This window comes from Felis catus, chromosome A2, assembly GCF_018350175.1.
Source record: "Felis catus isolate Fca126 chromosome A2, F.catus_Fca126_mat1.0, whole genome shotgun sequence".
NCBI classification, from domain to species: Eukaryota; Metazoa; Chordata; class Mammalia; order Carnivora; family Felidae; genus Felis; species Felis catus.
In genome coordinates, this window is record NC_058369.1 from 8810175 (window position 1) to 8832713 (window position 22539).

Genomic DNA, 22539 nt, shown 5'->3' on the forward strand with positions numbered 1-22539 from the left:
TCCTTCAAAAATAAACATTAATTTAAAAAAAAAAAATGTACCCAATAAGGTGATGCTGCCTCAACACTCCCGAGATGACCTCCAACACCTCTGACCTTGAGAAGACACAGACCTTGGTTGGGAAATGCCTAGGAGTTCTCCCTCTAACCCAGATTAGTTACTCAAATGTGGCTAACGGGGGTCCAACGGCTCTGCGCTTTCTTTCTAATGGAGGCCCTGAAAGAGAAAACCACTCAACGTGGAAAGCCTGACTCTTCAGCAGCAACGCGTTCAAAGAGAGATCTCGACCAAAGGAAGAAATGTAAAAGTTGACAAAAGGAAACCTGATGAAAATGTCAGGAGGCAGGAGCTCAGCAGAAGTTCCCAGCCCTATGGCTCCTCAGGTGCGCACTCAACGGGACGGGACGTACCCTGAAATACCACGTTGGCGACTACTTTATTACCTCTGCAGAAGAAAGGGTTCCTCCTCACCCCACAACAGGCCGGCCAATGACACAGTCACGACTCGGCCAAAGAAAAGCCGCTGTATTTTGAACCCCCAGTGTGCTCTGATCAAACTTGTGTTCATAACAGCCCCTCCCAAGTCCCCCGCTTTCTTCTATAGGAGGAGCACTCCTCTCTTTTGTCCTCCGGTTGCCGATGGCCATGGCCACGCATGGCTTCCTTGTCCGGAACTGCACTTCTCTATTGCTGCGAAACTCATTTTTGCTGAAGAACTGGCAGTTGATTTTTAAGGATAACACGTCATTACTCAATAGCCCTATCCTTACAGAAAAAGGAAAAAATTATGTAAAAATTAAACCTACTTGCACGTTGGAAATAGACTTCGGTTCGTCCACGGATAAAAGTCGTCCAAATAGAAACACTAGCCTTTTACCAAGTGGAAAATTTTACCTGTTAAACTCAGAATCTGCTGCTTCGTGAGTACCTGTAGTATTTTCCCACCTCAATGTTTACTTGCAAAACTGAAGTAGAAATCCAAACTACAGAGAACTTTAAGAATGAGCCACTGTAGGGGCGCCTGGGTGGCTCAGTCGGTTAAGCATCTGACTTCGGCTCAGGTCACGATCTCATGGTTTGTGAGTTCGAGCCCACTGTCAGTGCAGAGCTTGCTTGAGATTTTCTCTCTCTCCCTTCCTTCCTCTCACCCACTCTCAGGCAAAATAAATAAATTTCAAAATAAAAAACAAAAGGGGGGCCCCCTGGGTGGCTCAGTTGGTTGGGCGTCTGACTTTGGCTCAGGTCATGATCTCACAGTTTGTGAGTTCGAGCCCCGCGTCGGGCTCTGTGCTGACAGCTCGGAGCCTGCTTCAGATTCTGAGGCGCTCTCTCTCTCTCTCTCTCTCTCTCTCTCTCTCTCTCAAAAATAAATAAACGTTAAACAAAACAAAAACGAGCCATTGTACCTTTTCCACAAAATATGTAAATCACACCATCAGGCTACATGCCTTAAACTTATGCAGTAATATGTTAATTTTTCCCAATAAAACTGGAGAAAAAAAAGCCGCCGATGAAGACAATATTATGTATACTGTTAATAACGTTTCTTTCGTGTTGTGAATTTGGGGGAGTGTTATACACTAATTAATTTGCACCAGGCTTACCCATATTACTTACAAAAATAGGATTTCCTTCCAGTGCAGTTTTCAAAGGACTTTGAAAACATTTGTTAAAATCAGAAGGTGTTCCTTTATAAAGTATCTATCCATTATACATTCTCTTGTGGCTTTGCAAGGAGGTGGGGCAAGTGAATTTTCCTACAATGTTTACATTCAAGACTACCCTCTCCAGTGTGGGTTCTTCTGTGGCTTCTCACGGACATGCACGGATGGCCTTCCCACGTCCCTTACATTCATATGGTTTCTCCCCCGCGTGCACCCGTGCATCCTCGAAAGACTGTGATAAAGGAAGGCTTTCGCCACTTTCCTTCCATTCGGTTCCTCTCTAGTAGGAGTTCCGTGTATATGAAGGTAACAGCGAGTAGGACTTGACCGTATTGTTTGTGCACAGAGCGTTTCTCTCCAGTGTGAGTGATCTCGTGTATTCAGAAAGAACTGGAACCGAAGTCTTTTCCCACGTTCCTTACATTCATACGGCTACGCTCCGCTATGAGTTCTCTCGTGGTTTCGTAGAGAACTGGAACGAGTAAAGGCTTTACCACAGTGTTTACACTGATAGGGTTTCTCCCCGGTGTGAGTCCGTTCGTGCGTTCGCAACGAACTAGGACAATCGAAGGCCTTCCCACACTCCTTACATTTACAAGGTCCATCTCCGGTGTGCTTTATCATGTGCCTTTGAACGTTTGAGAGAGTAATGAAGGCTTTCCCACACTGCTTACATTCATACGGCTTCTCTCCACTATGGGTCCTTTCGTGCTTTTGCATAGAACTGAGATAAATGAAGGCTTTCCCACACTGCTTACATTCATACGGCTTCTCTCCACTGTGAGTTCTTTCGTGTTTTTGCATAGAACTGAGGTAAGTGAAGGCTTTCCCACACTGTTTACATTCATAGGGTTTCTCCCCCGTGTGACTTCTTTCGTGTTTCTGGAGGGAACAGGGAAAACTGAAGGCTTTGCCACATTCCTTACATTCATGAGGTTTTTTCCTACTATGACTTCTTTCGTGGTTTTGAAGGGACATGGAGGAACTGAAGGCTTTGCCACATTCCTTACATCCGTATGGCTTTTCTCCACTGTGGATCTTTTCGTGACATCGAAAGTAATTGGGGCAGTCGAAGACCTTCCCGCACTCCTTACACTTGTAAGGGCCATCTCCGGTGGCCTTCATCACGTGTCTTTGAAATATCGCGAGAGGACTCACGGGAACGTTCTCACAGTCGTTACATTCACAGGGTTCCTCGCCCGTGTGACTTCTCTCGTGTTTTCGAAAATACTTGGGACAACTGAAGGACTTCCCACAGATTTTGCATTCATAGGACTTCTCCCCGCTGTGTCTCCTTTCATGGTTTCGAAAGTATACGGGGCAGCTGTAGGTTTTACCGCATACCTTACATTCGTACGGCTTCTCGCCCCGGTGTCTCTTTTCGTGACTGCGGAAGGATCTAGGGCAGCTGAAGCCTTTACCGCACTGCTTACACTCGTAGGGTTTCTCGCCGGTGTGCGTTTTCTCATGTTTTCGAAAGTAATTTGGGCAACTAAAGGCTTTCCCACACTTCTTGCACTCATAGGGCTTCTCTCCGGTGTGAGTTCTCTCGTGTATTCGGATGTAACTGGCGTAGCTGAAGGCTTTCCCACATTGCTTACACTCGTACGGTTTCTCGCCGGTGTGAGTTCGCTCGTGAACCCGGCAGTAGCTGAGACAACTGAGGGCTTTCCCACAGTGCTTACACCTGTAGGGCTGCTCTCCGGTGTGCGTCCGCTCGTGTTTCTGGAAGTTGTGGCGATACCGGAACGTTTCTCCGCACTGTTTGCACGCGTAGGGCTTTTCGCCGGTGTGGATCCTTTCGTGCTTGCGAATGGACTGGCAGTGCTTGAAGGCTTTCCCACAGTGCTGGCACTTGTAAGGTTTCTCGCCGGTGTGAGTCCTGACATGTACGCGGATGGACTGGCGATGTTTGAAGGCCTTCCCACACTCCTTACACTTATAAGGCTTCTCTTCGTATTCCTGGTACTCGTACAGTTTGTGGCCAGTGTGGGAGAGCATGTGCCTGCTGAAGGACGAATGATGCCTGAACACCTGTCCACAGAAACTGCATTTACGGAGTTTGATTCCGGTAGAAACCTTCTTTATCTGCTTAGGACTTGGGTTCTGGCGGCGGGGGTCTCCGCGCTGACTACCTTCTTTACTTTGACAGGGACTCTCTACCACGCGCCTGCCGGAGAAAGAAGCAGGTTATTAACGGTTTATTAGGAATTTCGTATTCACTGTATTATTGCAATGAGACTTTTTTTTTTCCGCCATTTCCCCCAAAACACCGTGTATGTGTTTCGTGCTGGTCGTCTGGAAGTGAACGGGTGCTAGGCATTCTGTGAGAGGACTCGATCGCAGCTCTTATCAAAAGGGATGGTCATCAACGGGGTTTCTGAAGACATTTTTCCACGTATACTATTTTTCACACGTTGAACATCGAGGTCACATTACAGCAAAAATTCTTGATGAAAATATCCGAAAAACGAACAGACTTGAAAACTGGTCTGATTTGTTTTATTTGCTTGTTCGTTTTAATTTCATGACAAAGATGCTCTCATGGGACACTCTTTTTTTATTTATTTACTTTTAAGTAAACATTAAAAAGGTGGGGGGTGGGCACCTGGGTGGCTCAGTCAGTTGGGCGTCTGACTTCGGCTCAGGTCAAGGTCTCCCAGTTCATGAGCCTGCAGCTTGCTCTGGATTCTGTGTCTCCCTCTTTTTCTCTGCCCCTCCCCGCACCTCTCTCTCTCTCTCTCAAAAATAAACATTAAACAGTTTTTTTAAAAAATAAGGGGCGCCTGAATGGCTCAGTCGGTTAGGCGTCCGACTTCAGCTCAGGTCACGATCTCGCGGTCCGTGAGTTCGAGCCCCGTGTCAGGCTCTGGGCTGATGGCTCGGAGCCGGGAGCCTGCTTCCGATTCTGTGTCTCCCTCTCTCTCTGCCCCTCCCCCATTCATGCTCTGTCTCTCTCTGTCTCAAAAATAAATAAAACGTTAAAAAAAATGTTTAAAAAAAAAATAACATAAAAGAGTTGCATGCTCTCTACTGAGTTGGCCAGGCACCCCCAGTGACACTGCTCTTATATGAGTGGGACTCACCTTCGATTTGTCTCATGTTCATACAGACTTTTACTGTTACGATCTTCCCATCTGTCTCCTACAACGCAGACCAGGAAAAATCAATTATAAAAAAATACTAAAATTATTTTAGTTTCTACGTCCCTGATGAACCGTCACCATGGCTGCTTCATTTACCAACGTATTTGCTTTCCGCACTTAACCTCTCGAAACAGCACCGATAAACAAGCAACACTGGCTCCCTAGTTGATTAAGTGAATGAGAATATTGACCAAGCAAGTAAGAATATCGTCATCCCTACCTACTGAGGCCAGGTTCCTGAAGGTTTCCTGCATCACATCTCTGTAGAGTTTCTTCTGGGAAGGATTCAGAAGAGCCCACTCCTCCAGGGTGAAGTTCACAGTCACATCCTCAAAGGCCACTGAGTCCTAAAACATCCCATACATGTGTACAGGGGGATGGGTAAGACGGGCAGAACTGGCGATCTATACTCAATTCGTAAGAAATTCACATACGACCCTGACTTCTCAACATTTATTCTACGACTTGGTTCTCAGACTCCTCCTCTCTGGCCACACTCACGTCCTCATGAATTTAACAGCATCACAAACACACGGAATTTACTGCTACATTTTTACGGTGATCACTTCAAATCTTCATTGCTCTCTACTGTCAGGGAACAGAACACCCTGGAGAAACGCTACAGAATCGGAAGAAATATTTCCATCTTAAGACCATCAATTCTTTGTGAGAAGAACTTTCATCTCCTTAAATAACCACATCAGGTACTACTCCATGAAGCCTGGGGTCATAAGTGCACGATGTTTTATGAACAAAAACAGGAAAAAAAAAAAAAGGAAGCTTTTTCTCCTATTCCCATCCCCAAACATGAGGAGCCAGGAGGATCCAAACTATCGAAAGATCCAGCTGGCCATAATGTCCTAACGTCCCGCAGGCCATTGCAGTCATATCCAGTTGATGAACAACAATACTCTCACAGAAGAGTACAATTCTCATTTGTATAATATTTATCACGGAAATCAGTTTTGCCTTCCGTGCTCTGCCTCATTTCACGGACCAGGATGATATTCGGAGGACTCAACTCAGACGGGAGGAAAAGACGTGACAACTTAGACATCCCCAAACTCCATATACTAACGAGTCTCAGAGTTGCCTCCCATTGATTTTTAGGACACAAAGGCACACAGACCAGAAGAGATTTTCTGACAGAATCATAACTGACCAGGGCCTTGTGACCTTGGGGAACATGTTAAGGCCTGGAGTTTGCAAGGGACTTTGCTGAATTCCACACCAGTCCTGCAGATGTATGTGTACGGGATAGGACACAGAGTCCAAAAATCTCACCAAATCCCCTTTTTCTGATTCCTGGTGCAACGGATACCCAACCAGCCATTTGAGAGGCTTTCCTCCCAACTTCTCTCACTTCCGAGTTCCTCTGTTGGGAAGGCAGGACAACCGTCTGTCCAAGCACAGGAATCCCTCAACGGATTAATTCCCCTAAATGCTGGTCCGTGAAAGAGATCAGTAATTCAATGATGTCCATGTCTAGGGAACAGCAAAAACGTCCCACCCACAGCAATTCTAATGCTAGAATGGACGGATTCAGTAGAGTGACAGCAAATGAGGAACATTTCTCAGGGAGTAATGAGGTGCCTCATGACCAGTAATGAACTGGTCAGTCATAATTATTCTTTCCACCATGGAACTGCAGAGCACGCTCATAAAAAGTCCTATTATCTAGTGTGCAGAAGAGAAGGAACATTAGGAAGCTGGAGACTGCTTCGAAAGCCTTAGAGTGGCGCCTGTGTGGCTCAGTCAGTTAAGCACCTGACTTCAGCTCAGGTCATGATCTCCTGGTTTGTGAGTTCGAGCCCCGTGTCGGGCTCTGTGCTGACAGCTCAGAGCCCGGAGTCTGGAGCCTGCTTTGGATTCTGTGTTTTCCTCTCTCTCAAATTACAGAGATAAAAAGTCGTCATTTAAAGATATGTCCAGGGGCGGGGCGCCTGGGTGGCGCAGTCGGTTAAGCGTCCGCTTCAGCCAGGTCACGATCTCGCGGTCCGTGAGTTCGAGCCCCGCGTCGGGCTCTGGGCTGATGGCTCAGAGCCTGGAGCCTGTTTCCAATTCTGTGTCTCCCTCTCTCTCTGCCCCTCGCCCGTTCATGCTCTGTCTCTCTCTGTCCCAAAAATAAATAAACGTTGGGGCGCCTGGGTGGCGCAGTCGGTTGAGCGTCCGACTTCAGCCAGGTCACGATCTCACCGTCCAGGAGTTCGAGCCCCGCGTCGGGCTCTGGGCTGATGGCTCAGAGCCTGGAGCCTGTTTCCGATTCTGTGTCTCCCTCTCTCTCTGCCCCTCCCCCATTCATGCTCTGTCTCTCTCTGTCCCAAAAATAAAAAATAAACGTTGAAAAAAAAATTAAAAAAAAATAAACGTTGAAAAAAAAAATTAAAAATAAATAAATAAATAAATAAATAAATAAATAAATAAATAAAGATATGTCCAGGGGCACCTGGGTGGCTCAGTTAACTGTCTGACTCTTGATCTCAGCTAAGGTCTTGATCTCAGGGTGGTGAGTTTAAGCCCCAAGTGGGCGTAAAGCCTACTTAAAAAAAAAAAAAAAAAAAAAAAAAAAAGGGAAAAAGGTCCATAATATTCTATGCTTCTCAACAAGGCCCATCCTCAAGACAATCTATTTCACAAGAGTATAAGTGACCAGGACCGTCCCAAGGCCTATTCGACCTGGGAGGAGGGAAACAGCCAACTTAAGTCCCTTCTAGCCTTATCACCTCCAGAAGGTGGAGTGCTTCTTCTGAGGATGATGAGGTTTTTTTCCCCCTTGTGACACCAAATATGTGATGTCTGTCCCAACACCACTTCTCCAATTCTGTGTCACCAAACGGGTGTCTAACAGTTCAATTCACTTACAACACTAACACCCAGGGTCCACATCAGACTCCATAGGTGAAGAGTTCAGTCCCACACACTGCCCCTACTTCGGACGCTGGCTGTGACACTTCTGCTCGGCCGCGCACACATTTGGATCCCCTCCATGTGCCATCATGTACGGTAACTTACATGACACAGACAAGAGGTAGTGATGCCAAGTCAGGTGGTCATATGCCTAAGGGGAGTGGGGGGGGGGGGTTTGCAGAGCTGCCCCCTACTCTCCGGACACGCCAACCTTCTAGCACCTGGATGTAGGTGTTCACCCACCTGGACACCCCCCGAATTGGGTCTTCAAGGGTTTTCGTGGAGATTTCATTCAATGGACACAATTTTGAAATCTCTGGCCACTGGTGATTAACTCACTCTCCACAGCCTGTCTTCTCTCTCCAGATGCTGGGAGTTGGGGCTCAAAGTCCCAAGCCCTTAATCAAGGCTTGGTGTTCATGGTGTGTTCAACCCTCACCCTGCTATGTAGTAGCAGTATATATTCATATTTACATTATATATATATTATATATACACATTATATATATAATATATACATTATATATATAAAGGGGCGGCGCCTGAGTGGCTCAGTCTGTTGAGCATCTGACTTCAGCTCCAGTCATGATATCACAGTTCATGAGTTTGAGGCCCGCAGGGGGCTCTCTGCTGTCAGCACGGAGCCCACTGCAGATCCTCAGTCTCCCTCCCTCTGCTCCTCCCCCGTTCGCACTCTTCTCTTTCAAAAATAAACACTAAAAAAAAAATGTTTTTAAAAGACACGATCGGGGCGCCTGGGTGGCTCAGTCGGTGAAGTGTCCAACTTCAGCTCAGGTCATGCTCTCGCGGTCCGTTGAGTTCAAGCCCCGCATCGGGCTCTGTGCTGACCGCTCAGAGCCTGGAGCCTGTTTCGGATTCTGTGTCTCCCTCTCTCTCTGACCCTCCCCCATTCATGCTCTGTCTCTCTCTGTCTCAAAAATAAATAAATGTTAAAAAAAAATTTTTTTTTAATTAAAAAAAAAAAGACATGATCACCCCCTTATCACTTAGGTAATTCCAAGGGCTTCAAGAGGTTTTTGCTAGGAACTAAGAGACATACCTTTCCCACTGTAGCACAGTAGGTCAAACCCAAGTACGTAGATAATAAGCTCCCTAAAGACGGAGACCAAATCATTGGAGAAGAGGATGCTTCCTTCCCCTGTGCCCACACCTACCTCTCTACACATCAACTGGGCTTTTATTTAATATACGTGCACTACCCTGAAAGAACTAAATGCTTTCTGGTAACATCAGGAAGAAGGCCAGGATGTCCCCTCTCCCCAGTCCTGGTCAACCTTGTACTAGAATTCTTAACTAATGCAGTAAGACCCAAACAGGAAAAAAAAAAAAAAAAAAAAAAAACCAGTATGCAGGTTGGGAAGCTAGAAATAAAATGGTCTTTGCGGCAAAAGACAAGACTGTCTGTGGAGCAAATCGCATAGTCCCAAATGACAAGAAAATCCCTTCCAACTCCAGCTGACCCTTGAACAACTTGGGAGTTAGGGGCACCAAACCCTTGGGCAGTCAAATATCTGGGTACATCTTTTGGCCGCCTATAACTATGGACAGCCTACTGTTGACCGGGATCCTTAAGGACAACATAAAAGCCAATTAACACATATTTTGTAGGTTATGTGCCCTAGATTCTTCCAGTAAAGCTAAAGAAAACATTAATGAAATTATAAGGAAACGTTGATTGAAAAAAATCTACCCATAGGTAGGCCCAGGCAGGCCGGATGAGGCCCCGGGCGCGGTGGGTAATGGCTGCGGGCCTGGCCCCAGGATGGCCACGGTCCATGGCCTGGTAGCTTCAGCTCGGCCAGGCCTCAGGGTGGCGACAGCAGCCTGGAGGCTGGTGGAGCTGCCTCGCCCGCTGGGAGCTGCACCCCAGGCCCACGCCCCTCAGCAGCTGTGGCCACACCTAAGCGCTCCCACCTCCAGGAAGACTGGGGTGCCGTCCCCTCTGGCCTGGGAGGGACCCAAATGCAGAGCCAGAGGCCAACCTGCTTGCATAGGACTCAGTGGGTGTGGCCTCCTTGTGCATCGCTGATGAGTTTCCCCACTTCAGCCCGGCCTCCTGAAGACCAGCACGAGATACGCCACCTGACCACCCCGTCAGTACACGGGCGACCTGCAGCCCTGCCCCGTGCCAGCACCTCCACAGGTACTCAGGAGGCAGCAAGCACCACCTCTGGGCCCGTCACTTTTGATTCAGTCCAGGGAAGGCCGGCCGGGGGGTGGGGATGGGGGTAGCTGTAAATAAATGCCTTGTCGGGGCGCCTGGGTGGCTCAGTCCGTTAAGCGTCTGACTTCGGCTCAGGTCATGATGTCATGGTCCATGAGTTCGAACCCCGTATCAGGCTCTGTGCTGACAGCTTGGGAGCCAGGAGCCTCCTTTGGATTCTGTGTCTCTCTCTCTCTCTCTCTGACCCGCCCCAGCTCATATCCTGTCTCTCTCAAAAATAAACAAACATTAAAAAAAATTTTTTTTTAATTTTTTTTCAACGTTTATTTTTTTTGGGACAGAGAGAGACAGAGCATGAACGGGGGAGGGGCAGAGAGAGAGAGAGAGAGACGGAGACACAGAATCGGAAACAGGCTCCAGGCTCTGAGCCGTCAGCCCAGAGCCCGACGCGGGGCTCGAACTCACGGACCGCGAGATCGTGACCTGGCTGAAGTCGGACGCTTAACCGACTGCACCACCCAGGCGCCCCTAAAAAAAATTTTTAAATAAAAAATACCTTGTGGCTTTTGCTATCATCTCCTTAAAATTTTGTTTACACCCGCGTACCCACAGAGTTCAAACCTGTGTTAAAAGGTCAACTATACCGAGAGTGTAAGGAAAGCTGAAGGACAAAATGTTAATTTATAAAGTCAATTACTACTTTTTTTTTAAGTTTATTTACTTATTTTGAGAGAGAGAGAGAGAGAGAGAGCGCGCGCAAGCACACGGGAGGGGCAGAGAGAGAGGATCGTAAGCAGGCTCCGCACTGTCAGCAAGGAGCCCGATGCAGGGCTTGAACCCACGAGTGGTGAGATCATGACCTGAGCTGAAATCAAGAGTCAGACACTGAATCGACTGAGCCAACCAGGCACCCTTCACTTTCTAAAGATCCACACAAGAATACAGAACTCATCTTTGAGAAAGGACTAAAGGCAATTCAATAGAAAATGTAGCCTTTAGAGTTAATAGTGCAGGAAGGACTAGACATCCATAAACATACACACAAAGAATCCGTACACAGATTTTACACCTCTCACAAAAATTAAACAAGGGGGGGGGGCGCCTGGGTGGCGCAGTCAGTTAAGCGTCCGACTTCAGCCAGGTCACGATCTCGCGGTCCGTGAGTTCGAGCCCTGCGTCAGGCTCTGGGCTGATGGCTCAGAGCCTGGAGCCTGTTTCAGATTCTGTGTCTCCCTCTCTCTCTGCCCCTCCCCCGTTCATGCTCTGTCTCTCTCTGTCGCAAAAATAAATAAACGTTGAAAAAAATTAAAAAAAAAAATTAAACAAGGGATCATAGCCCTGCCCCCGGCTACGGACCGTGACAGGGGGCATGCATGGGCTTGGACTATCCCAGGGACTTGGTGAGGGGGCGGGGGGGGGGGGGGGTCCAAGCACCACGACGCTGTGACCAAAGCGCAGCAAAGTGAGCACACAGGGTCAGTGGTGATGTCGACCACCCACCCAACCAGTCTTGAAACAGGGACCAAGGAGTCTAATACGTGTGAGTCGGGGGCTGGCAGGAAGGTGGGTGGGGGTGGGGGTGAAGGATCATAGATTTAGTGTAAAATGTTAAACTACAAAACTCCTAAAAGAGAACACAGGAGAAAATCTAGGCGGGCCTGGGTTTGGTGATTGCTTTGGGGACACAATGACGAAAGCAAGATCCAAGAAAGAAAAAATAAATATGTTTTCATCAAGATGAAGAACTCCTGCCCAGAGAAAGACAGTGTTAATTAAGGAGATGAAAACACAAGCCACAGACTGGCAGAAAATCTTTATAAATCACTTACCTGATAAAGGACTGGTATCTAAAATATCCAAAGAACTCTTAAAACTCGTAGAAGACGAACAACCCAATTAAAAATGGGAAATAGATCTGAACACGCAGGTCAAGGAACAAAAGCAATTTGAAAATGCTGGGTCTTTGGAAAATCGCAAATAAAAGAGTTATCACCAGCCTCTAGGTGTAAACCCTGACAATTGTTTTTTGGTTGGTTGGTTTGTTGTAATGCAAGGGCCTGAATTAAGCTTTGATTGCTAAGGCATTCACTTCAAAGATGGCCATTTCAAATAAACACACACCCAGCCTGCAGGAAGAATAAGGCCCCGGCCCCTCACTGAGCCATCTTTTTTGTTAAACATCTTGATTGATTTCAATAACTATCTGGGCCGCTTGTTTTTTCTCCTCCTCCACTTGAAATGCCCGCTCTTGTGTTTTAAATTCACCAAAGAGGGGTGCCCGGCTGGCTCAGTCGGGTGGGTGGCCGACTTTGGCTCAGGTCGTGATCTCACTGTCCGTGGGTTCAAGCCCCGCGTCGGGCCCCGCGTCGGGCTCTGTGCTGACAGTGCGGAGCCTGCTTGGAATTCGGTCTCCCTCTCTGCCCCTCTCCCGCTCAAGCTCTGTTTCTTTCAAAATAAATAAACTTAATAAAAAAATTTTAATTTAAATTCACCAACAAAAGGCCTTAGTTGACTATTAACATGCATAAGGGTCCTCCATACCTCAAGGCAAGGAAGGCTAAGGAGGGTGAAATTGCGATCACAAGGCTACTGTCATATCCCAAGGACAGGCTCTAGGCTAAAGGCATGAGGAAAACAGTCCCACATTTGAGCAGTCTGGGAGAACTCCGCCTGTGACCACAGAGTCAGTGACTCATGTCCGGACTATAAGCCCGAACCCAGAAGAGTGAAGCAGCCTTGAAACCAGAAACCAACGGCACCACCAGAGGGAAAAAAATGTAACAAAGGCCAATGGTCTCTGTGTCACTCTTCACACCTGACTCGATGGGATATGGGTCCGATTCCGGGCATGATGGTGCTTAAAAAAAAAAAAAAAAAAAAATGAAAGGACAGATATAAATGTCATCAACATCCGGGGTGCCTGGGTGGCTCGGTCAATTAAGCGTCCCACTTCGGCTCAGGTCATGATCTCATGGTGCGAGAGTTCGAGCCCCGCGGTCGGGCTCTGTGCTGACCGCTCAGAGCCTGGAGCCGGCTTGGGATTCTGTGTCTCCCTCTTTCTGTGTCTCTGTGTCTCCCTCTCTCTCTGCCCCTCCCCTGCTCGTGCTCTGTCTCCCTCTCAAAAAATAAATGTTAAAATTTTTTTTCAATAAATAAATGTCACCGACATCCGGTGTAAGCACCCAAGATCCCAGAGGACAAACACCTGCTCCTTGATAAATGCAAAAGCCCAAGGCACGTCCTGGGTGTTCCTCAATGCTATCATATCAGCCTGCCGAGAGGTCTCCCGGCTCTAGAGGGTTCGCCTAAGGGGTTTTCTCAAAGACCCTGTGCATATCACACTAGCGGAGGCAGACCTCAAGCCAGAAGTCTCTTGGGACTCCCTGGAAAGGAAAATTGCTAACTACGAGGGCTCACCGTGCCATCATCCAAAAGCGTCTGGTAACAGGGACACCTGGGTGGTTCAGTCGGTTAAGCGTCTGACTTCAGCTCAGGCCATGATCTCACCGTTCACGACTTCAGGACCCGCGTCAGGCTCTGCGCTGACAGCTCAGAGCCTGGAGCCTGTGTCTCCCACTCTCCTTGCCCCTCCCCCACTCAGATTTTGTGTGTGTGTGTGTGTGTGTGTGTGTGCGCGCGCACGTGTCTCTCTCAAAAATAAATAAAAGTTTTTTTAATTAAACACACACACACACACACACACACACACACACACACACACACAGTATACCTTAACTAAAAAATCAAACCTTCCTTGAAGATTTTATGCAGGAAGGAGAGAGGGGAATCAACTGGCTAATTGTGGGTTTTTGATGGTTTCGAACAGGCTCTGAATTGTCACTCACAGCTGCCAAATACATCAACCCGCTGGTATCTCTCAAGACCCTACAATCCATTAAGTTTCTTAAAGATCCATCCAGGCCTCTAGGCTTGTTTCCGCCCAGATACCACAGACCCTAAGCTCCCTCAACTTTCCCCTGAACAGGGCAGAACCAAGAAGTACAGCCCCTGCCACCAGTGGAATCCCCTGAGAGGATTACCAGGGCCTCTAACGAGGAGGAAGAGGGAACTGGGAAGGCAAAGGCTCCCAGAGCTACCAACTTATACTAGGACCTCCTTCCAGACTTGGAGATTTGCTGCCTGGCTCTATGCCCATCGTGACATCACAGTGATCACAGCTAAGGCTCCCGGGGAATGGAAAACATTAAGATGAGCCCATCTCCTACTAGGCGAAACTGGGAAGGTCCAATGGGTTTACTAATTCCTCGACCCCAACCCTTCTTTTCCTACCCTGAAGAGGCCCCCATTTGACCCACGCCCAGAGAAGGAGTCCTTGCAGGGCGCTCCCCCTAATCACAGCATGGCACTACCACATCTTGATTGGAACGGTCAAAAACATCCAAAAGGCAAGAAACTCCTAGGAAAAAGCTTGTTTTCTTTCTCAGTCCCCTGAAGATGTAAATCTTACCATGCCTTTGAAATGTAAACACCCCAGCAGGTAACTAAAACTGCCCGCAACAGCTGGCCGACAGAAGGAACAAAGAGAGCTACACGAATTAGGCTTTTCATCGGGTATGTTAAATTACGTGGGAGGCACCGTCGAATCAGTGATGACAAACTCTCAGGTCATAAGTTATGGGTGAATGTTATTAAAAGAAGCGTTCTAGAAATTGCACGAAATTCCCGAGACTCCCCCATGTCCTGGTATAACGTTATCACTTGTAATTCTAGTTATTATCTTGGAATGTTACGTGCCGCAGAAATAAACAAATTGTCCTGGCAATGACATCACGATGAACTCTCATCGGATCTTTAACCATGGCCATTTTTAAGTCCTTTGTCACTCAATAGACAGGTGTTTTATTCTGATGCTCTTGCGAGTGACATTCAGAGATATTCGTGGAGATATTCTCAGAGATATTCGTGGAGAGGGCTATGACAAGCCCTCTCGAATTCAGGTTTCTGATAACTTTCAGATCATTCCACTGAACTGGGTAAGAATTTACAGTGCTCTCAGGAAAAACCGCATCCATAAAACTCCTAACCAAAGATCAAGAGCAAGGATTAATTACATAGGACTGAGTGAACTGATAAGGATAATTTTTATGACTTTTTGCTTAAAATTTTCGGACTCTTTAATCTTTTGCTTCCTAGATCTAAGAAAACCCTTTCTCTTAAGCTAGCTATGACTTACACCAATTTATGATAAAGTATACCTTTGTGAACAAAGGTGAAACTATCACTTTTCCTCCCTACCTGATCTCTCCAGAATTCAGAAACTTTTAATGAGTATTCGCAGTCGCATAATAATACAGTTACATAAAATCAGTAAGAATCTAGTCTCCTTGCAAAAGGACACAATTGAAAACATTAGTTGTATTACCAAGGCTTTGACTGAAATGTTATGTTTAACAGAGATACACGTAGATTCAAATATGAACAGACAGCTTTTTAAGGAACTAAGGCTGACTTTACGGAGCCAATAAAGCCCCGTGGAAAAATCAAGCCTGATACCTAGTTAATAGGGCTCCCAGCAGCCTTACCAGGTGACTAGGGAAGGTCACTTTCTGTAGGTGCAGGAACCTCAGGATATTTTGAGGACCTCGAGAACAGAGGAATTAAACCCAAACCAATAGGTGTTGCAGGCAAAGTCTGATGGTTAAGTCCTTGGCTTGGCTTCCTAGCCACAAGAAATTTTTAAAAGTCCAACCTGGGGCGCCTGAGTGGCTCAGTCGGTTAGGCGTCAGCTCAGGTCATGATCTCACAGTCTGTGAGTTCAAGCCCCGTGTCGGGCTCTGTGCCGATAGCTCAGAGCCTGGAGCCTGCTTCAGATTCTGTGTCTTTCCCTCTCTCTGCCCCTCTGAGCTCATGCTCTGTCTCTCTCTGTCTCAAAAATAAATAAAAACATTAAAAAAAAAAAGTCCAACCTGAGATTCCTTATGAAAAGTTCCAACAAAGCAGACTGTGTGGTCAATCACTATTCTTACTGCACTTATGTAAATTACCAGGCCAAATTTATTAAAACTAGACTCAATTTGCAAACCAATTCGTTTTACCACGGTTATCTTAGCTAGAAATGGGGGTGGCTATACAGAGAAAAATTAAGTCATTAATACACCTTTATAAATATTAGATTCTAGGGGCACCACGAGATCAGGACCTGAGCCCAAGTAGGATGTTTACAACCCGCTGAGCCACCCAGGCGCCCCTCACGGATTTAGTTTTATTGCGGGACTCTTCAAATTTGGGACAACGGTTATGGACTGGACTTCAGACTACTGCCCGTTCAACTATCACAGAATTTGCTACCATAATCCGACCTACTTTCTGGGTTTGGACAAACCCTACTCCTGGACTTTCAGCAGATTAACTAACCAGGCAGTTAATGTCCTCACCATCGACTCTGATTCGTCTGCATCACAAGGGTGGATTGTAGTGTAAACCCTGACAGTTTCGGGTTGTTTTTTTTTTTCTTTTTTGCGAGGCATGGGGCCTGACTTAAGCTTTGCTTGCCGAGGCATTCACTTCAAAGAGGCATACGCTTCAAAGACAGTATCTAGAATAAACACATTGCCCGCCACGTGACTAGATAAAGAGCCAAACCACCTCCTTTGTTTTGGAGATCTTGGTTGATTCTAACTGACCACTCGGACCATTTGTTGTGTCTCTTGTGATTTAAATGTCTGCTCTTAAGTTTTAAATTCACTCCATAATGAGTGTGAGCCAGGAAAATCACAGACCCCCACCCTTACCTCAATAAAATAAGAACCCAAGCCTGGGTGTTGCCTCTCTCTACCGAGGACGTGTGTGACACAGGGTGACCCCCAGTGCGCTGTATAATTTCCAGCTCTTTTGGTTATAAATTTCCTCCCCCCCCCCCCCCGCCAAGTTTCCTGGTGGTTACTGCTGAAAGGGAGTCTTACAGTCATAATAACAGCATCCACAAGGGCCAGTCCAACCACAACCGGTACTAAGACCCAGCACAAAACGTAGGCGAATGGGGAGCCTGGCTGGCTCAGTGGGTAAAGCACTTAACTCGATCTTGGGATCAACTTGTGAGTTCCAGCCCAACTAGTTTACTTGAACAAACACACCAAAGACAGGCAAATGGAGAAACAATCACTGGTAAATCCACAGGATGAAAGAGTCTTCAGTTACAAAAAAAGAAAGGAGATTCCCAAGCCAAAACCACATGGAGAAAACTTAAAATCCTATTCCTAAGTGAAAGAAGCCACTATGACAACACTGTCTGGCTCCAAGCATAGGACATTCTGGAAAAGATAAACGTGAAAGACAGTAGAAGATCCTCAGTCGCTAGGGAATGAACAAGGGGGGCGCGAGCACGTGAGATGTTCAGGACAATGACAATATTCTGTACGACGCAGAAATGATGAAGACATGTGTTTTCATATTAGCGGAAGACCTGACATTGTGTAAGAGTCAACCCTACTGTAAACTACTCCAAAGCTGGCTCATCAAAATAACAAATGCACCAGAGTAATAGGATATTAAAAAAAAATATATAGGACAGGGGCGCCCGGCTGGCTCGGCTGGAGAAGTGTGCAACTCTTGATCTCAGGGTCGTGAGTTCGAGCCCCTCGTTGGGTGTAGAGATTCCTAAAAAAAAGAAACAAACCTTAAAAAAAAAAACCCACCTCTGCTAAAAACTATATGTATATATTTATATATCATGATATATAAATATATGACAGTGTCCAGACAGAGGGGTTATGTGGGAAATCTCTGCACTTTACGATCAAGTTTTCTGTACAATGTAAATGCTCTTTAAAAAGACAAGTCTAGGGGCACCTGTGTAGCTCAGTCAGCTAAGCATCTTGGTTTCCGCTCGGGTCATTATGTCATGGTTCATGAGTTCAAGCCCAGCGTCTGGGTCTGCACTGACAGGGCAGAGCCTGCCTAGGATTCTCTCTCTCCCACTTTCTCTCTGCTCCTCCCCCACTTGTGCTCTCACCACTCTCTCTCTCTCTCAAAATAAACACGTAAAATGGGGCGCCTGGGTGGCGCAGTCGGTTGGGCGTCCGACTTCAGCCAGGTCACGATCTCGCGGTCCGTGGGTTCGAGCCCCACGTCAGGCTCTGGGCTGATGGCTCGGAGCCTGTTTCCGATTCTGTGTCTCCCTCTCTCTCTGCCCCTCCCCCGTTCATGCTCTGTCTCTCTCTGTCCCAAAAATAAATAAAAAACATTGAAAAAAAAAATTAAAAAAAAAATAAATAAACACGTAAAAAACTAAAATCAGAAAGGAAAGTCTCCAAAGCAAAAAAAAAAAAAAAAAAACAAAGATGATGAACACGGATGCGTTGTTCATATTCATCCCTGATGCTAGAAAACAGAACATCTTTAATTAATCCGAACTTATTTCAATAACCCACTATGCTGCTCCTGGAGGCCCGCAGCTTGAGACTTAGACGAGAAACTTCCACTCCATGCCTTGTTCCACGGCCCGGCTTTACAAATTCTGAGAAGGGGGGCACCTGGGTGGCTCAGTCCACTGAGCGTGGGACTTCGGCCCAGGTCATGATCTCCAGGTTTGGGAGTTCAAGCCCCGCCTTGGACTCTGTGCTGACAGCTCAGAGCCTGGAGCCTGCTTTAGAGTCTGTGTGTGTGTCTCACTCTCTCTCAAAAATAAACATTAAAAAAATTTTTTTTCAATTCTGGGAAGGTATGAAAAGCAACGTGAGTTCCACCATGAATGGAAGTGATGCCGTGAGGTTGTCTTGAGTAAAACGGAACACAAATCCTACATGCATTTCCCGCAGTTTCCCCCTTGCCTCACACCGTCTCTCTCCACCAGCTTACAGTTCAGGGGCCCAAGTGCAGGGGGAAACCGGGGCCCAAGGGCTGCGCTGTTCCATCAATAAAGGAATCCAGGAGAGAAACTGGGCTCAGCAGGGACGAGCAGCCCGCGTCCCACAGGACACGAGGAAAGCCGCCTTCAGAAGGTTCCCCGGTCTAGACTGTCCCGGTGGAGACAGAAGCCCTGGAGTGGGTCAGTCCCCGCGGAGGGAAGGGAGGGACACCCAAGCAGCCACAGGAATGCGCTCCGGGAGCCCTGCACACCCTCCCCTCCCTTCCCTTCCCCTCCCCTCCCCTCCCCTCCCCTCCCCTCCCCTCCCCTCCCCTCCCCTCGGCAAAGGGAACCTCTCCCTGCCTCAGGGTTCCAGGCTCCCAAGTGAGGACACTCAGCAGGGTTCAGTTTAAGGTTCTGACCCAGATGACCTCCCCATTCACTGACCCGGTTCCAGGACACAGAACTGGACTTTCACAGACTTCTCGACGGACGTGATTTATACCGAGCGCACCTCCACCGGGCGTGCAAGACCAGGCCTACGTACAGGCCCAAGGCAATGAGAACTACAACTCCAGAAAGGCCTCGACTGCCTCGTCACCCCACCCACCCCGAGTGCCATCCCCGATTTCCACCAGCCTGCACCTTCTCTCAGAATAAAGGGCTCCTTCCACAGTGGCAGTGAGCAAACGGGACACCTGCAGAGAGAGGGACCCCAAGGACAACTGGGGGCCTTCAAGTACTTGCTTTTGCAGGTTTAAGGGGGTCTTAGCTTAAGGTGCTCGTGGCTGGCTCAGTCTGGCTCAGTTGATGGTCTGTGACCTTTGATCTTAGGGTCATAAGTTCGAGCCCCACGTTGGTTACAGTTTACTTACAAAAAAAAAAAAAGAAAAAAAGATTAAGAAAGGAAGGAAGGAAGGATCTAACAAGGGGGTCTTAGCTTAGAGACCCTGACCTCAAGCTTCTGTTTCCCCTTGGAGTTGGGTTGGACACCACTGACATTTTATTTATTTTTTTAAATGTTTATTAACTTTTGAGAGACAGAGAGACAGAGCGTGAATGGGGGAGAGGAAGCGAGAGAGGGAGACACAGAATCCGAAGCAGGTGCCAGGCTCTGAACTGTCCCCACAGAGCCCGACTCAGGGCTCTAACTCCCGGACTGTGAGATCAGATCATGACCTGAGCCGAAGCCGCATGCTCAACAGACTGAGGCGCCCCTGACACCACCGACGATTTAAATCACACAAAAGCACAGCTCGAAGAGGCCAGCAAAAATCACTCAAACCCAGTGTTTATGCGGAAAAGAGAGAAGAAAATTGGAAGGCACTCTGCTAGGTCAGCAAGAACCCCCACAAGTAATTATTGCATTCCTGGAGGGGGGAAAAGGTGTTAATTATTATTTCCTCGGAAAGTAATTGTTTTTATAAACTCTTAATCATACCTGATTAAGAATCAGGGGCGCCTGGGTGGCTCAGACCGTTAAGCATTCAGCTTCGGCTCAGGTCATGATCCTGCATTTGGGGGGTTCCAGCCCGGTGTCGGACTCTGTGCCGGCAACTCAGGGCCTGGAGCCTGCTTTGGATTCTTGTGGCTCCCTCTCTCTCTGCCCCTCCCCCACTCACGCTCATTCTCTCTCTCTCTCCCTCTCTCCCTCTCTCTCTCTCTCTCTCTCTCTCTCAAAAACAAATAAACATTTAAAAAAGGAAAAGAATCACAGTTCTGGTCTGCATGTCCAAGCCCTGGAAATCCATTTGAACTTACCCCAAATAAAAGAACAAACCTCAGACTCTTACTAGTTGCGCTGGGAGGAAAAAAAGGGAAACAATTTTTAAGCCGTGCAACTGTAGTACTGGACTATTTTTCTGAAATTACCTCTTTCGCGCCTCTCTGGAAATACTTCACACTGAGTTTCAAGCTCTGCTGATTACATGAATTTTCAGACACTGAGAAACTAAGACTAAAATAAAGTGAAAAAAATCTTCTAAAGCAACTTACTCAGAGAGGGGCAGCGCTGACCTGGAACTGTGCTCACAGCACAGAACACTCGGGAAAGTTTCAAAGAGGAACCGCCACCCAAAGGACTTCCCATAGGATGTCTGTGCCCAGGAAAGATCCTGGTGGGGGGAGAGGCACAAGGATTTCATACAAAGTAGTTCCAGGTGATTATTCTCGGCGTTTCTCTCAGGTCAAATATCCACACAGAAGACTAGCCTTTTAAAAAAACAGCTATGCAGGGACTGTGGCTAAATAATGAGCTAAAATGCTGGGTGTTTGAAATGCACCCATAGAACCAGTGATTGATAATGATGCTGTGCATTGGCAAAGGGAAGCTGGCGTTAGGGAAGGCGGGAAGGAACTAGAAATGTAGGTATTCACTGCCTGCCCCAGGGAGAGCTAGGCTGGGGGCGTGTAGCGGGGACACAGTCACAGACTTCAGACCGTGCTTCCCAAACATCTGGAACGCTCAGTTGAAAATGAGCCCGCCCTGGGCAAAAGGAGGGACTGGGGACCCCACAGGTCACAGCTCCTCCCACGCACAAACGCGAAGGAGTCACGATTGTCCCCCTGACGACCCTCCCCGCGGTCACCACACAATCGGAGGAGACGCGGCTGCGGGTGCAAAGCTGCCCAGGGTCTCCGGGGCCGAAGTCACCGTGCACAGGACGGGGCAGCCCGGACGCCAGGGTCCCCGCTACCGGCCCAGCACCCAAGCCGAAGGGGACCCAGGCGCCGCCGGCCAACTCGGGTCCGCAGACTCGGGAGATGACCGCGGGGGTCCCGCCACAGCCGGTTCCGGCCGGTTCCAACCGGCCCCTCAGCGCCCGGCTCTGGACCCCAGGAGGCACGCTCACCATTTCTAGGTTTCCTGGGTCCCCCGGCGGCCGTCCTTAGAGCACTGCCCACGGTGTCGCTCACAGCGCGAAATAACGGCGGCTTGAGCAACGTGGCACCTTTAAAACCAGGCGACCCGCGATCCCCAGGGAGGCTGAAAAGCGCAGGGACGTCCGGGGTGGTTGCGGAGCGGCGCCCCACCCACCGCGCCGCCGCCGCCCCTGATTGGACAGTTCTCAAGGCCTCGCCCCCTCACGCCTGAGTGACAGCGGGCGCCGGAGGTTAGGTGTCGGAGCCTAACACCGGCCTGGAGGCGCCCTATCCAGGAACTTGTGCGTGAAAGCGTAGTACTGCCTGTCCGCTCCCAGAACTCTGACCCTTCTTTGCAAACACAGACACTTAAAAAAAATCACGTCTCCAAGGGCGCCAGGGCGGCTCAGTTGGTTAAGCGCGCGACTTCAGCTCCGGTGGTGATCTCACGATTGGTGGGTTCCAACCCCAGCTAGGACTTTGCGCCCACAGCGTGGAACCTGCTGTGGATTCTCCGTCTCCCTCTCTCTGCCCCTCTGCTGCTCGTGCTCGCTCCTTCTCTCTCAAAAATAAGTGAACAAATTAAAAAAAAAAATTTATTTAAAGTCACCTCTCCAGACACAATAATTAATCTAGCTACATTTCGGTCTTTGGCTGTTGGAAAATGGGAGCCTGACACAGTACTTTTGTCAAAAAGGTGCACAGGCAGATAGCAGGGATGCATTAGGCGGGCATCCTTCCAGAATTTAGGTCAGATTCAGAAAAACGTCACTGGAACCAAAAACAAACCATGACTTCAGATGAAAACCGGCTTCTGGGTTTAGAATGGTTACATTTAGAAAATGTTTCTGACATGAAAAATTGGGATCGCATGGATATCGTAAGCAGGGACTCTTTCTTACTGGTGATTCAGTCACCCCCGCACCCCCCCCCCGCCGTCATGATCTGTCCCTTTCTAGTGATCACATG

At 48.0% G+C, this 22539-nt stretch overlaps 1 protein-coding gene across 1 annotated transcript; it reads right to left on the reverse strand.

Annotated features, from left to right (window-relative positions):
* Window positions 1-1529: 1529 nt before the first annotated feature.
* LOC101082380 (zinc finger protein 709-like) lies at window positions 1530-21737 on the reverse strand. The gene is made up of 4 exons (XM_019817923.3): window positions 21561-21737; window positions 5031-5157; window positions 4751-4808; window positions 1530-3834 (listed from the first exon to the last, which is right to left on the reverse strand). Exons 1-4 carry the CDS (start codon window positions 21561-21563, stop codon window positions 2097-2099), a joined length of 1926 nt encoding a protein of 641 aa, XP_019673482.3. The 5' UTR covers window positions 21564-21737; the 3' UTR covers window positions 1530-2096.
* Window positions 21738-22539: the final 802 nt, after the last annotated feature.